General features: G+C 30.3%; 1 protein-coding gene across 8 annotated transcripts in view; it reads right to left on the bottom strand.

Annotated features, from left to right (window-relative positions):
• LOC143058785 (uncharacterized) overlaps window positions 1-17,913 on the bottom strand; it is a 163,793-nt gene that overhangs the window by 54,117 nt on the left and 91,763 nt on the right. For 5 of the 8 annotated variants that reach the window (XM_076232228.1, XM_076232227.1, XM_076232229.1 and 2 more), the window contains one exon: window positions 12,560-12,697. In XM_076232228.1, the coding sequence (XP_076088343.1) occupies window positions 12,560-12,697 (138 nt within the window). Of the gene's footprint in view, window positions 1-3,282; window positions 3,735-10,097; window positions 10,170-10,676; window positions 10,787-12,559; window positions 12,698-17,913 lie in introns of those variants that run through there. The other 3 variants (XM_076232235.1, XM_076232230.1, XM_076232233.1) reach the window with 3 other exon arrangements.

Below are 17,913 nucleotides of genomic sequence, written 5' to 3' on the forward strand. Positions count from 1 at the left end.
AAAATTTTTAGCAAGTCTATAGTTTGAAAGACTATAATTACTAGTTGTAGAATTCCTACTCTTAAACTAAGTACAATTATGTATTGGAAAATATACAATCAATTACAGCGTCACAAAAAGCTTTAATTATAGTATGTCAAAAAGCATGTTTCAATTACTAGCTTACTAGCTTATATCATATATCAAAAAGAAACGAGAAAAATACAAATATGAATGTATAATATATTTTTCAATAATTGATCTTTTATACCAGTAGACAGTCAGTTAAAATTCTTACTAGCAATATACACGTTTCTGATGAATATTGAAAGCCATCATTCATGTTCATATATGTGTGAAAGAGTTAATCTCAGAAATAGTGCATTGGGAGTTTGTACTTGATGGATTTCATCACTTAACTAAGGGGAGACAATTGTACAAGTAACCGTTTACAATTGACCGATTTTATTAACCAAGAATATTTGTAGCAAATCGAGTAAATATAAAAATAAATGTAATGAAATTTGCAGCTTTCAATTACGATTTATTATATTGACATGCATGGAGGCACAAAAGCATCATTTATTCAACAATTGACGTTTTTGAATACAATATCAGGGAAAAGGGGAGTAACTCTCATCAAAGATCGACAGTTATCTCAATTGTTGAGTTATAATTGAATTGTCGATGAATGAAAGTTATCAATTGGGTCTAGACAAATTGCAACCAGATGAGATTAAGTTTTATTGTTATTTTCAATATCAAAGAGTTAAATATAATACTAATTTAATATAGAGATTATAATCGTTAAAAAACATCATCTAATATTAGAAGATATGTGTTGATTTAGATTACTAATTGATTTGTATTTGCTAAATGTCCAGTTATCTATACTATTAAACGAGAAGACCTCATTTTTGGTGTCGCTTCTCTTCTTTCCACAATAAATTAATCAACACGCCTCTGTGTCCTATAGGTACAGTGCATAGTCGCATTTGTCATCCATTCATATGATTATTCAGATTGAGTTATTTTAGGAGAAAAACGAGAAAAAAGGCATCCGGGTATTGTCCCGTCATTGTACGAAATTTTAAGTCAGATTAGACTTCCGGTTTGCGTTTTTCTGTATGCTTTGAACATACATATACTACGAATAAAGTGTATTTTCAGAATTTTATCTGCTATCATTTTCAAGTTTACTATCCACGGCAGTCACAGAGTTTATTAAATAGAGAGGGTCTGTATACTATATCAATGATCACCATGGATCGATTAGTAAACTTAGAATTGAAAGTAAATACGCTTTATTTATATAGTAATGAATGTTCATAATATACAGATAAGCGCTAAAATTATTCATGTGAACTTTTGATACTTTTTCTGAAATTCTCCAGTCATTAAATCTTTTACAAAATTCATTGATTACAAAAAAAAAAGAAGATGTGGTATGATTGCCATGTTGAGACAACTCTCCACAAGAGACCAAAATGACACAGAAATTAACAATTATAGGTTACCGTACGGCCTTCAACAAAGAGCAAAGCCCATACCGCATACTCAGCTTCAAAAGGCCCCGAAATGACAATGTAAAACAATGCAAACGAGAAAACTAACGGCCTTATTTATGTACAAAAAATGAACGAAAAACAAATATGTAACACATAAACAAACGACAACCACTGAATTACAGGCTCCTTACTTAAATAAATGTTCATAACATACTAAATGTATGTTCATATTGAAATTGATAGAAAACCATAAATTGGGAACTTTGGAAATAAAGGTGGAGGGTAAAAAAAACATTTTCCTGTCCCCAATAACCTATGACTTATGATACTTTTGATGAAATTCTCCAGTCATTCTGTATTTAACAAAATTCTTCCAACAACACTTTACATACTGATACTTTAAACTACGCTCTGAATGCCCGCGATTTCGCGGGTGTGTTCTAGTATTATTTATCTTTTATGAATTTCAAAAGTGATGACAAATAAAATTATAGATAATACAGACAGGTTCTGAATAGCGAGTGGATCAAAACGCATCTCATAAAAATTTTGAAAAAAAACCCTTGTAGCAAAATCGGTTTATTTGAAAATCTTTATGAGTTAATATATGACTCAATTTTCTCTGAAGAATTTTGCATACAAATGATGAAATCCACAAAAATTGATATCCCACATCAAAATGATAATAAGCAAGAGTGTTTAGATCCACAGTATATTATATTTTTTAAATTGAAAGACTTTTAAGTGCTCTGCAGCTATCCCTGATTCACTTCAAAAGTAAAGAAAATTGAAAGAAATAAAATTGTTATAATCCTGAGAACCATCAGTTAAAGAATAATCAAGGTTTTGTTACTTTTATATTATCTGTAATCATCAGATATAATCATCTATCAATTCTTTAAGATACACACCTCTAATAAACTTCAAAAACTTTACTATATAACTCCAAGTAGCAAACCTATGGATTTATATATCAAATTTTCAAGAGCTAGTTCATGTAGTTTTAATATTTAAAATTTCCAAAAAATCTGTTGAAATTGTAGAATTTCACAAAAAGAATAAAGAACTTATTCAGAAAATTTCCAACAAAGCATTACAAGAAACAAAAACACTCATCATTTATATTGTTATTGTGTTAGATCTATATAAAACAAATTATGCAAATGTTGTTTACAAAATACATTTTATAAGGTTGTTGATCAACAAAAACAACAGAATATACACCTTGGAGGTAATTTACCATTGTTTTATTTATTTACGCATGCATGTCATTATGTTCTCTTTTTAAAGTCAGCCCATTCTGTAAAGTACTTAATCAAAATATAAGACATCAGTTCTATATATAACCTTCAATCAACTGGGCCAGGCATTACATGTCTAATAGCTAGACCATTTTATAGTTTGTATTATATCATGCAAACGTCTGTGCAAGGACTTGGAGATACAATTCAAGGGAAATAACTTTCTTCTGGAAAATGATAATTCTAAAATAACATCGAAATATTTAAAAAAAAAATATGAATAAATCTAATAAATACACATGAACGTACCCAGTGGTAGATCCAAAATGAGGGGGTAATGGATCTCATTGTTGGATTCCTCGATCAATTTTTCATGAATGATCAATATAATTGAATAAGGACATGGGGTTGAAAACACCCCCTCCACTCACCCTCTTTTTTGTTTTTTTTTTTAAAATAGCTGGATTGTTTCTGTTATTAAGCATACTGTTTTTTTAAGATTTAATTAAAAAAAAAAATATCAAATAAGAAAAAACAATGAAACATTATCTCACCTTCAGAGCTAACAATTCAAAATTATGGACTCACATCTGTCCAGAATGATATAAAGCCACAAAAGTCATTCACAGTTGATAGATTGTTTCAAACTGTGAAAATTAATTTCAGTAATTATATCCTTACATTTCAATATTGTTCCAACATCTGGATTTGAATAATAAACTTTACAAGTAAGTTTGTCACTGATATTTGTCACACCTTTATTCCAAATTCTGACATTAAATTATTTGCCATACAAATTTTCAATCAAGTCACATTAAATAGTCCAAGCCTGTAGTTGTCAGGTAGAATTTTGTATTTGATTTGTCTCAGGTTTTACCTACATTTACCTACAGCTGACGATCCTACCTGTACTATGTTTGTTGACATATATCATATAATTAACACCTTCCGTTTGTACCCATCAATCAACAACGTTTCAAATTTCAAAACCGCAATTCACAATTCATGAAATATTATGCTTACTTTACATTAAAGATGTCAAACAAAAAGTAGAATACGTTTCATTAAACAGAGATGTTCATTATGGAGTGGTTGATATGTTTCCGATATCCTTTAACACACTAACATATTAAATTTGCTTTTAATAGTGTGGCATTTAAATGTAAATCACACTTAAGTCTCTCTATATCATTAATTCATATTGAAAAAAGTCATTTATATTAAATCCCAATTCTATGTAGATCGAGTTAGATCAATCAGTACCTATTATGATAACGGACAGAGAAAAATATAATTTTTGTCGGTAAACAATTAGTTCACTAAGTGTATATTATAGTGCCGATAATGGAAAGATGAATATAATTTTCGTCCAGTCAACAATTAGTTCATTAAGTGTATACATGAATTAGTTTCAAAGTGTCTCCAAAGTTGACAGAAAAAAACATTTACAAGCACAGCTAGTTTTTATCCTTATGTGAGATATTATAAATTTGTTTAATCAAGCGAGCTGTCAAGGACTCATGTTTTGATATCGCCTACATTGTATTTTAATGCAAAAAGAAAATCTAAAAATGCAAATAAATTATATAATTTGGATTTTTAATTCCGCCAAAGCATTAAAATTGTCTTTCATGAACTTCTTAACATTTGAAAAGAAATTTGTTAAGTGTGGGAGAGTAAATGTTAACATAATTGAATGGGCTTGTCAGCGTGTTTTTAAATGGTGTCAAATTTAAATCCTTGCATATACAAACTTAAGTATCATGTATTCCCTCTTTAATGGATAGAAAAGTTATAAAATCATACTTTAATCAAATTCACTTCCGTTCGTTTTACAAAGTATATCAAAATCCACAAGAACAACACATTAATGTCAAAATTAACCTATTTAAATACCAATTAAAACTTTAAAAAGTATTATAAAGCTGCTAACTATTGTTCATTTTGTGCTTCATGTGCTAAAAATATAAAGAAAAAGAAAAAGAAAATCCTTGGTTGATACATGTTTAACTATCAACCCCATCCTTCACAAATTTCACTTTTTGGGTACTGTCTTTCACTGTATATTAACATTTTTTTCTTGACATGCTTGATGCATTCGATCATTAAACAATTTCAATACATCTAACTGACTGGTTTATCATTGAAAATCCTACTACATGGTATTCTTATTTAAGTTTAACCCAGTGACATTGCAATCAAAATATCATTAAAGATTTCTCCAGACATTAAGTCCTCTACAAATACAGACACAAGTCCTACTGTCATACTGTCAAGGCCAACAAAAAAAAATTGCTGAGCAAGTCAAATTTTCATTTTAAATGGACAAGACATATTTTAAAATTTTAAAACGTTTATGACTGATCTTTGGCTTTATCTTATTTTTTGGTCATATTTCCCCCTCTTAGTCCCTCACTCAGCCACTGACCATTTAAGATCCTCCATTTATCCAGCATGCAGCATTCCTAACATACTAACCAGTTATCAATCAGAGGAAACCTAATACCACTATAACTAATATTAATCTCTTTTTGATAGATGATGCTGGTACCTCACAGTAATCAACTCTCGACCTGGCACCAGTCCTACTTATTAACAAATTACTTTTTATTTTCTATCAAAATAATACATATTTTTGTTTGCCGATACAAAAAATAATAGAAAAATTGTTCTGACGTCAATCTTTGATTGTTGCTAACTGAATAAAATATTTCTAAATCATAAAGACCTAGATTCTAAGCATGATTCATGAATTTCATTTTTTCATCAGATAAAAATCACTGCTGAACATTACTGACCAAGCAATTCTTTCATGAAAGAAGATCCTGACTGGCTTCCAAAACAGTCATATATTCCTAACATTGTCCGCCTGGGATATGCATGAACCAGACATCTACTTTTAAGTGTTCAAGGTTTTCTTAAGAGAATGCCAATTTAACAAACTTGTGATGTTTCCTCAGGCCTTAACTTTTCCATCCCTTCAATAAAACCCCAACCCTTTACTTACAGGAAAATTTGTGCAAACCTCATATAACTTGTTAGCGCAAACATAAGTAACCCGTTAAATTTCAAATTCAAATTTAATTCATGCAAATGTAGGAAATCCTTTAATAGGGAAAAAAAATGTTCTTACCGATTTTTGGGGAAAGACGGCTTCAAGCCGTCAATTCCCTAATGGGGTTGACCAGAGTATCATTCCCTCACGTCAATCATTTTGTTTTGATAGTTTGGAAACCCCCTCAAAATGTCATACTGAAATTGATGACAAGGAGAACAGATTGACTTTAAATACATTTTTTTCTCATTTTTCTTCTGTTTCTCATGAAATTATCGTATATTGAGCTTTCCCTTACACTATATACGTTTCTTTTACAGTCCGGAAAAATCAGTATTACGAAATATTCTAAATATATCTAACCTAGTGACGTCATTGTTGGAATGCCACACTACACAGGGATATCCTTTATTCATTATAAAAATCATTCACAGTATTTGTATACTAATTTAAAATCCGTATTTGTTAAAAATAAACCTAATGATGTTTGCTGTAGTGTAGATGATTCACACACCAACATGAAATGCTTGAATCTGAGGCTATAATCAGATAATATGTAGGTCAACTTTCGTAGTAAACAATGTCAATGGGGATACATGAGATTGGGGAGAGAAACGGCAGTTTTCATTGTTTCTGTAAAGTTCTGTTTTTAGAATCTTCCTCCAATTCAGGAGCACCTCAATTGATGAGATATTTTACACTAAAATCAAAGTAAATGTTTCTGAACATTTAAAATGTGACATTTAGTATATGATAAGTAGTCTTCTATATAAAAAAAAATGTGTACCAACATAATTATTGAAATGGTTAAAAAAATTTAAAAAAATTAAAAAATGTAGCTTTTTGTAGTTTATACCTATTGAGATTGGGGAGAGCAACTGCAGTTTTCATTCTTTCTGTAAAGTTATGTTTTTAGAATCTTTCTCCAATTAAGCAGCACCTCAATTGATGAGTAATTACCCACTAAAATGAAAGTTAATATGAACACTAAAAATGTCACATTAAGTATATATATGATAAGTAGTCATCAATTAAAAAATAATTTTGCGTACCAACATAATTATTGTAGTGGTCATTTTTTTTTCTCATTTGTTTTTAAATATTGCTTTTTGTAGTTTAAAGCTATTTATTCATGAATTTTACAGATATATCAAAATGTGGGATCTGGAAACAAACTTCACACAGCTTTTATATCAATCATATTTGATTTTATAAGTACATGTATCCCTGTGATGAGAGTTGTAACTGGGAACTTTATCAATGGAAAATTAAAACTGAATAGATTTTTCAGTCCTCACTTTCTTGAGAATATTGTCACAAAAAATTGAGAATAATCTTAGCCTGCCGTTTAGTTGTACATAATTAAAATTTTAAAATATAATGTAGTAGTTAGTAAATTCAATTGAATTTTAGATAAATAACTCCCAACTTAAATCAAATGTTTTGATTTAGAAGGTGCAGATCTCATTGGTCTAAATTGTCTCTATGATGAATTCTAGACTAAGGTAATGAAATAACAATAAACAACAATTAGTTTCATTATTGTCAGCCTTTCTATATGTTCTAGCTGTTCTTTTGCTCATTCTTTGTATGTAGACTATCAAAAGATACCCCCCTAAAAATTGAAACAATGGCCGTCTTTTCCCTCAGAGCTCTTCAGCTCTTTGATTTTGTTTTAAAGTTCATTCTTTGCAGCTTAACTTTCCTTTCTGTAACAAACTCTGATTCAACCATCATGGATATTGTCTATATTGTTCTTCCTCCAGGTGTTGGGTTGCTGTCTAAGTGACATTTCCAAGTCTCATTCAATTAGCTAGTTAAACAAAAACTTAAATTGGCATATTTGACATCTGCCTTACTTTAATATTTGTTCCAGGGAATATATTCTAACGTAACGGACATGTTGCAGAATTATGAGAGCTAATTCAAGGAGTTCTCTTTGGCAGAAAAAAAATTTCCCTTGGGGTGGTTTTATATGAAAAAAACATCAGCTCTATGAGTTAAAACAGTTGTTTTTATGTTACAAATATCCATAAAGATATAAAAATGTCAGTTTTTATCTGACAAATTTTATAACATTTTTTCATCTGGGAGTTTACTGGTGAGGATAAGAAAGTCATCACTTAAAGTGGGGTTCAATATATCAAGCTTAATACACCCTCCTCTGAGTCCTTAATGTTAATTTAAAGATGTATGGAGAAGTCATTCATATATATATTATAAGAGAGCCATCTGGAGCATATTGCTTTCCCTTTGTTTTCTTTTGAGGGAGAATAACACAGTCTTTGGAATCCATCCTAATCATTGTACGTTGGTCTCGGGGCTTAAGGCTTGAATAAACCTTATTTTTTAATCAAAATGCTCCACTTATAGTTAATGTAGGAGTCTCCAAGCTCCAGAATTGATATCTGATGATGCTTCTCAAAATATGTGGACTATATATTTTTTCCAGATATTTTTTTTCTTTTTTATGTCCATATCATGTTGTTTAATTGTCCTTTTGTTCTTATATATAAAAAAAAAAAAACAGTATGCTCATGTCCAATAGCTGTTTCAAAAGAATAAATACACAGAAGCAGTCCAAGGGCAATTTATTACAAACAAATTATGACAAACTACCTAGCCCTATGTTAATTACTACAAAATACTTCCATCATAATGGTTGACAGATACAAACATGACAAATTGTCCCTTCACTTACTAAATGTCATTTTAACAAGCTTTATTAATGAAAATCAAAATAGACATAAATACATGTTTCTATAAATAAATGTATACATATCTAAATTATTGAATTCCATTGAAAATATGTACCGTATTATGATACTAATTATCTTTAGCTTTTTAATTTCTGGGGTTGAAAAAACTTCATTCTTCAGGAAGGACAATCCCCCCTTTTTTCTCTTCCGCCACGCTCCACCCCCTTCTGACTCCAGAGTATTTGTCCAATTCCAGACATGTATTATTAAATTTTTGTTCCATGTTCATGATAAATCTAATCAAGTCAATCTGATTTGTATCCAAATTCTGGAAGTGCATTATCATCAATGAGTGTTGCAGTAGTGCTTAAACATGCTTCAATATTGAAGATAATAACAGCAAGACAAAGGAAATATTTCTACAGATATCATAATACAACTCCCTGTAGGGATATAAACATGTCATTAACCAATTAACTCAGGGCATCTTAATTATAGCTGTCTGAAGCAAAGAAAGTGGAGAGAAAGAACAGAAACGGATCATTTAATTCCAGCACCTGAAGTCAAAGAACCCTCTACTGGGAAAACAATATTTCAAAGATCTCCCTACTCAGAGAGGACTGCATGTCCAATATAACTAAGTGCTGATTCATAAAGTTTGATTCATGGTCAAACACTTTTCATGCACCATTTTAAATTACTCCAGTTATATTTTCAGTTTATCTCTTTGACAGACACACTACAAAATTCAGAGGCCAAAAAAAAGTATGTGAGAAATTTGTTTAACTGTCCATAACTATGGTGGATAGTCCTAATTAAAGGCAATGGCTGACCTTATTAAAAAAGAGCCCCCCAAAAAAACCTTTTGAGTTTTGTAATTAAGAAATCTTTTAACCAATTTCAAATCCATAAGACAAATGCAACACTTTGCAAGTCGTAAATGTTCTTTTAAAATATGTGCATGTCATTACTTATGTATTTACAGGGGCGGATCCAGCCATTTCAAAAAGGGGGGGTTCCCAACCCAGGACAAAGGGGGGGTTCCAGCTATATATGTCCCCATTCAAATGCATTGAGCAGCCCCCCCCCCCCCCCCCCCCCCCTGGATCCGCCAATGCTTTACAATTACCTACACAACTTCTCAAATTTAACTATGTTGATAAATGTATTATAAAGAACATCAAATTTTAGCTCTTAATGAGAAATTATTAGATGTAAATGGCTCAATGATTTTTTTTTTATTGCATTGGTATTCCATCCCCCATATCATTAATTTTCACTTCTTACTAACTGGTATATTATTATTTGCATTCCATTCTTGAAATTGAAATACATGTAATTCCATATTGATCAGAATTTAGATTTTATATAAATTTTGAAATCTTATAGAGTTTTACCTTTCAGTGGCGAATCCAGAGAGGTTCCAGAGGTTGGAACCCCCCTTTATTTCTGACGATCAATGCATTTAAATGGGGACATAGAGTTGGACCACCACCCTTTTATCCTTGGATTGGACCCCCCTTTCTTCCTTTGAAAAAAATTACTGGGACTGCCACTTTCTTTGACATCTCAACAACTAAAGAAACGTTTATGAAATTACAAAATGAAACCTTACCTCAGCTCTTAAAGTTTCAATATATTCCAAAATCACCATTTTGTTTTTTAATCCTTGATTAACTTAGAATCTCTAATCCATTACCCCATAGACATGTTGTAGCAGACAAAGACATTACAACATGAAAACTGTCACTTTGTCAAATGTCCAATCATTCCCTATCCCCCAACAATGTAATTAATTTTACACATTACTACAAATTACTAAGGGTCATTATGTCCAGATACTTTCAATTTCCATAAGATGATTTATGACCAATGTCCATTCTGTCATTGCCATGTGTTCAGTTAATTCTCTACTTTCATTTTGCATGTCATGGCATTGTCAATAAAGTGATTTTACTTTGTCATGAAATCAATTTTTTTTTTCATATTATTGTTCTTTTTGCAGAATAAAAATATTCAGTCTAAAATTATCTATGCAAAACTTAATCCCAGTGACATACAAATTTGTTCAATTCAAAATACACACACAAAAATTAGAAATGTCAATTCAATTACACAGACACATTTGTATAATACAATGCAATCTTTTATCATCATTTTTAAAAATGAAAAAAAAATAATTCAAATTCATTACCTTACATGAGCCTGGCGCATTTTCATCAACTCACTCATGCATGACCTCATTAAATCCAATCCAGACAAAGAAAGTGTGACTGAACAGAGAAGTTTACACAAAAGATGATTTCACACATGAAGCAACAGAGCCATCAATAATGGCTTAGAATTATACTGCCATAATACCATCTGTTGGTACGGAATTATTTGTATCCCGCCAAGACGGAAATAAAACTGGGGATACAATTTAATGAACCGTCTTTTGATATAGACAGGACTTTTAAAACTCATTGCTATATGGACTCGGAGGTGAAAACTAATGGTTATAGTGTTAATATTCTGAGTCCTTTCTTTCAATACAATGACAATAGACATGATATAACCCAATCATAAAGCTCACATAAAATACACTATTTATGGTAACTTTGTTCAAATATTTAACTAGATTTTAATTTATTTGTTTGCACATTTAATTCCGATTTTATTTAAACAGAAAATCGGCATTGATAAATTAATTGTAAATTTACTGGTTCAAAGTGCCTGAAACATCTGTTCTTTAATACTACACAAAAACTTTTACTAAATATAAAAATAAGGAGATTGTTAATAAAACAACTATCCACCTGAAGACCAAACATCAACAATGTAAACAGCTATAGATTTTCAACATTTCAAGCAAACCTATACTATACATGTAGCTATCAAAGACCCTGAGATGGAGATTATGTGGAACAATTTAAAAGATAAATCCAATGGACTTTATACATTTGTAAGTTAGACTTCTTATTTACAAAAAAGATTTGTCAGACTATTAGGAATTTAAAAATAAGAAGATGTGGTATGGTTACCAATTTCAGACAACCCTCCACTTTAGAGACCAATTGACCTAGAAGTTACCAAAGATACTGTACAACAATCTCAATATGATGATGATCATTTTCAACTTTAACTGGGTTTCCAATTTTTTTAATAAATTTCATAGGTACATAATTAAATATGGGATGAATGCATATTTTACAAGCCAGGCCTATTTTTTTTAAGTGCTGTGTATGAAACTCTATCTCTGATATTAAGCATTAAACCATTCAATTTTATTAACCATATATCATATATATAAAAATGAAAATGGAAAGAAAAAATTTTATGATTAAAATTTTAAATTCATAAAATTTCAAGTAAGTATAATTTAATTGCCATTTTTGGTTTGAAATTTATGTCAAATTATGAGAACCGACCAATAAAACTCTAAAATTACTTGTACAGTCATGATCTAAGACCTTTTAATCAAATCAAATAATGTTTGGAGTTTTTAAACCTATTTTATTACATCAAATATAACTTTTGCAATATCAAATTCAAATGATTTTAACCTTCAAATTTCTTGACTTAAATCACTAATGCATACAATTATTTGCATCAAATATGGACTAGTATGCAGAAAAAAGTTTTACTGTAATTCTTTGAAGGTTGTTTATTACTGTATTCAAAATTTTCTTTGTTGTTTTTTAACATAAATCAGTTGCTTGGTTTTCTTTAATTTTTTTACATTTCAGTATGATGGGATATTTTTTAGCTTGCTAAGTATGCAGTGAGAGGGTTAAATTGATCATTATTGAAGGCTGAGTACAGTAACCTATAGTTGCTAATTAATCAACTTCATAAATGGACCTCTGATGCCATCATGATCATGGTTAGTTGTTTCATTAGCAATCATAGTTTGTATTTTGTTAATAGCAAAATAAATATCTTGTTTAGTATGTTGATGGTATCTGTTCCAGCACTGTAGCTCCCTCTACCATCAAACCCTTGAATGATATCCCAAAAAGCCCTGAAAATGGCATTAAACACAAACAAACCAAAAAATATAATCTCCCTTGAAATTGGTTACTTCCCTTTACTTACCTCTTTTACTTCTTTGTCGCCTTTAAATCTTGCTAGTTCCCTATGTAACCTGGCAACATGAATCTTTTCTCTTCTTGAAACTTGTTTTTCCTCTGCCAAATGTCGACTGAGTTCTTCAATCTTTCTTTCCAACACATCCTACAAAACAAAAATATTCGCTATGGTTACAAAATGTGACTTATGTCAAACATATTTTTTATGGCCGATCTTTGTGTATCATAAGAAATCTTTACACCTTTTTTGTACCTCCTGGGAATATAAATTATCTTTAATTAAATTACAAAATTTGATGAAAGCCTCCAGGGGTAAAAGATCTTAATATACACCTGTCTGGGTCACTTCAATGTTTGATACAGATCATCATAAAACAAGGGGAGGTAATTAAATGTGCATCACCTTGTCTATTTCCATAGGGTAGACAAACACATGTTTTTTATTGGTCATAAAATTACAAGGTTATATAATAAATCATATCAGCTTTCTTATCCCCCTATATAATGAAACAAGGTAGCGAAGTTTTCTCTTTTGTATGACTTGTAAGACCCTAATTCAATAAATGGATGGACATATAAAATTACTTTTCATTTTTTTCAGCATATACATGTATCACCTCAACAGAGAAAATATTTAAAAATGTATTTTTTTAATGATCTTCTCAAAATCATTCCAAGCCTATAAAAAACATTTTGCATATATACTAGTCTGTGTTTAATTCTAAAAACCTCCTCTAAGTGAGTGGGCAAATAATTGCCTAAATCAAAGAAATCAAATATCTCCTCCGCAAACATACTTGTTTCACAAATCATTGTAGATTCCCCTTTTAATCAAATTCCATATAATCTACGATCATAAAAAGTGACGGAATCAAAGAAAAAACATATGATACTAGAAAAAACCTAAGAGAGGAATAATTACCTAACTAATTACCAGAAATAAAACTTTTATTAAGTCTAAGAAGTGTGAAAGGTATCATTATATTATCATTATTAAACTGTTTTATTAGATTAATAACTTTTCATATTATCATCAAGCAGGATTGGATGTCTGTGAAAAAAGGCTACATAATATGATTTAGAATGATTACTAAATTTATTTTGCTTTGGACGATTCTGTCAATTTTTCATATGGTATCAATAAATCATTAAAATTATCTTTCTTTTTTTAATAATTTGATGGTTATATTTTCATTATTTCTCATAATAGATGCAAAGTAGAAGACAGTCAATATCAATACAATGGCATTGTAATTTACATACAATTTGAACTTTGTAACCTGTGCCCCCACTCATAAAAAAATAATTCAAATGCAATTTTCAAAACCCCCCATTCTCCCTCTTCCCATACATTTTTTTTTTGGGGGGGGGGGGGGGGGGAATTAGCCCTAGACTAGGTACCTTGTTTAATAGTTCAATGTATAGGGTATAAATATATCAAGTCAAAACTCAGTGTGGAACCAACCCTCCCTACTCAATCTTCCTCCTATATTTTAAAACATTAGAAATCTCTGCCTCTTATTCGGACTCGATGGATACCATATATTTTTTTTATCTCTTATATTTATTATCATCAAAATTTTTATCTTACCACCAACAGACATTTCGGAGATGATAATCCATAACAATACAATTCAAGCTATTATGTGAATGTACAAAATTTCTTACAAACCATAAACTTTTATAATACACCACTAAATTTACATAGTCTGAAAAAACCCAATGATTTATACAATTTCATTTTTTCTCAATAACCATATGTCAAAACTTTTAGAATGGAATGCTTTTGAAATATTTTTTTTTCCAAATGTGACATCTATATGAATGAATAAATTAATAAAGAAAGAGCTTCAAGAGTTCATACTGACTACAAATATACAGTAAATTTACATAGAGAATATTGAATAAAAAAACTTCACAAAAGTTGAAGTTGAAATGTACTATATATATTCAATATCCCAGTATTCAGTATATTCTTTTGGGAATGTGATAAAATTCAACAGGAAAATTAACAACCATAACCTTTCCTTGCAGAGGTGGATATAGAAGGGGGCCAAGGAGGTCTACAGCCCTCCTTTTTTATGGGAAAAATTTGGTTGATTATATTGGGAATCAATGAGGCATGACAGGAGCAGGCTCCCTCTTAGTCAGTCAGTGGGCTCTCCCTTGCGAAAATTTATGGATCCGCCACTGGTTTGGGACTTAAATATTGGTCCCAGGCCCTGCTAAATGTGACCATGGTACAATTCAGCAAGAGTCATTACCATATTTCAAAAGGGAGATTAGTCAGTCAATCTTTACATCTGTATAGAGATTTGTACAAATTTTTGCATTGTTCTTAAGGATAAATTCGAATAAATGACACAGAAATTTAAAACAATTATATTGGTGACACTCTGAATGGCCTTCAACAATGAGTAAAACCCATACTGCATTCAGTCAAAAATTATTCAACAAATATAAATGCACAAAAAAAAGAAATGAATTAATTAGCAGTAATTATATACTATGGAATGTTTACATCAACAAACAAACAGATTAAGCTACCGACATTAGTAACACTCATCCATTCCATACAGGCAAAAACACAAGATTTTTTAAAGAAAAACCTGACAGATTTAAGATTAGAAACATTGCTTTTTATCAGATAAGTCAAGTTAAACATTCACTTTTTGCTCTATTTCTGACAGAATTTGGACAAGTTACAACAATAAATACAGAATTCCAATGTAGGTTTTTGAATATTTTACGTCTTTTATTTCAATGAAAATTTGAATCTTGAGCTATTCTTCATTGAATGCCCAACATAACATGTAATAGAAGAATTGCTAATGGGGGGGGGGGGGGGGGATCTTATATAATAATTTTAAGCTGGAAGCTGACATCTTAAAGACTTAAACAGTTTACCAGTAAACTATACAAAGTGTCACAAAACAAAAACACTTCACATTTTAATTTGATAGCATAATTTGTTTCCCGAAGTTTCAAATATTTATAATAATCGATCTTAAATTATTGTTCATAGAAAGCCTAACATAACTTGTCTTGATGAATTCCTAATGAGGGATATCTAATTTAATAATCTTGAGCTGGAAGTGGACATTTTAAATAATTTATACTACTTCTTATACAATATATGTAACACAAACTATAATACAATGTGTCCCAAAAAGAACAGCATATTTCAAATTTTATAGCTTTTTTGAAAGCAGCAATTCCTAAAATTTCTGAGTTATCGATCTCAATTTTTTGTTTATTGTTCAACTTAAGGAAATATTGAATGCATGCAGGAATTTACAGAAGAAGTTTGATACTCATTACGCTCCTAGATCAGCAGAAATTACTCATTAGATTAAACACTTTTAATGTAGATATTGTAAGCATAACCTACAGGTGTGTTAGACAATATAAGTCAGATAGAAAACCATTGAAACCTAGCTATAACATTTATAAGCATACCTACAGGTACCCAGCTGTTGTAAGTATAACCTACAGGTGCAATACACAGTAGTTATATAAAGGGGAGATAACCCCTTTATCAGGAGGTGACAATACTTACAGATTACGGTATACAACTATTAGTCATCATCAAATCAACTAAATTCTATTCTGAATACATAAACGTCCAGATCTAAAGTTTAAGGGGGCATTTTTTTTTTACTCTACTAGATAAAATTAGTAATGGAAAAAGGGAACATGTCAAAGAGACAACAACCTAACCAAAGAGCAGAAAATAGCCAAAGGCAACCAATGGGTCTTCAACACAGGGAGAAAATCCTGCACCTGGAGGAGGGTTTTTAAGTTGGCCCCTAACCAAAGATGCACATTTTGACAATAAATGTCATTTCAGAAGTGATGCTTGAGGCCAAAATATTTGAAAATACAAAACTAGGAAAAAATGGGTTTTAAGTAATCAAAATATCATTTATATTATATACATATTTGTGGGGGAGGATTAGATTATCTATATGAAGGATTAGATGAGAAAACAGAATATTTATACAATTTAAAAAATATGTAAGGGTTCCGCGGAACCCAGTGTCTCGCCTGCTTTTGCTGTAAATTGCAGGCTCAACAAAAATGAGGAAAAAAATCAATAAAATACTATCTTATGATTGTAAGAAGCTTCTGTCCAAGTTTGGTAAAAATTTAGGATAGTTAATGAATCTAATAAATGTTTTGAAAACTTTAACTGCAGACTGTATGTAATGTTAACTGGAAGAAAATCCAAGTCCATTTAAAAGTAAAATACAGAAAAAATGAAGTTATCTTTTACAAAATTTACTTCTGGATACTATCTTATGATCATAAATAAGCTTCTGTCCAAGTTTGGTACAAACCCAGGATAGTTTAAGAAAGTTAATAAAATTTTAAAAACTTTAACCACAGAGTGAATGTAATGTTTCCCCGCAGAAAAACTAAGTCCATTTAAAAGTAAAATACGGAAAAAATGGATTTATTTTTTTACAAAATTTCTTCTGGATACTATCTTATTATCATAAACAAGCTTCTGTCCAAGTTTGGTACAAACCAAGGATAGTTTAAGAAAGTTATTAAAACTTTAAAAACTTTAACCACAGAGTGAATGTAATGTTTCCCAGCAGAAAAAACTAAGTCCATTTATAAGTAAAATACGGAAAAAATGGAATTTTATTTTTACAAAATTTACTTCTGGATACTATCTTATGATCATAAACAAGCTTCTGTCCAAGTTTGGTAGAAATCCAATATAGTTTAAGAAAGTTATTAAAATTTCAAAAAACTTTAACCCCAGAGTGAATATTTGTGGACGAGCCGACGACGACGGAATGTAGGATCGCTTAGTCTCGCTTTTTCGACTAAAGTCGAAGGCTCGACAATAAAAGTCATTAATCATCCTGTCACGCAGCACATTGTCAGAACCATTCATAAAATGTTTAAAATATATACTTTCAATGTCACTTTGAACAACTATTCATTTTATAATTATCCCTTATTCAGCAAATCTCATTTGACTATAAAGAAATTTGCTCTTAATAAAATAATGTCCTTTGTATGGTCAAGTTACCTAAACTTGTCTTTGTGATATTATATTGATATCTTTGCTATAATCTTATCTTTTATATACCATGATAATTTTACACCCACCCACCCGGCTGTTAAAGTCATAAGAAACCTCAAATCAAAAAAAATAATGTATACGTTTTTTTATAACTCAATGGATAGTTTTCATTATAAAACTTATGTACATATACTTTTTCTGAAGAAAATTCTTTAATTTATTCATATTTATATAGAAGAAGTTTAATTAGGTCTTTCCACTTTTCTGTGGAAAGACCTATTGTTTTTCTTCTGATTATTTTTTTTTTTTTTTTTTTTTTC

Source organism: Mytilus galloprovincialis, chromosome 14, assembly GCF_965363235.1.
Source record: "Mytilus galloprovincialis chromosome 14, xbMytGall1.hap1.1, whole genome shotgun sequence".
NCBI lineage: Eukaryota > Metazoa > Mollusca > Bivalvia > Mytilida > Mytilidae > Mytilus > Mytilus galloprovincialis.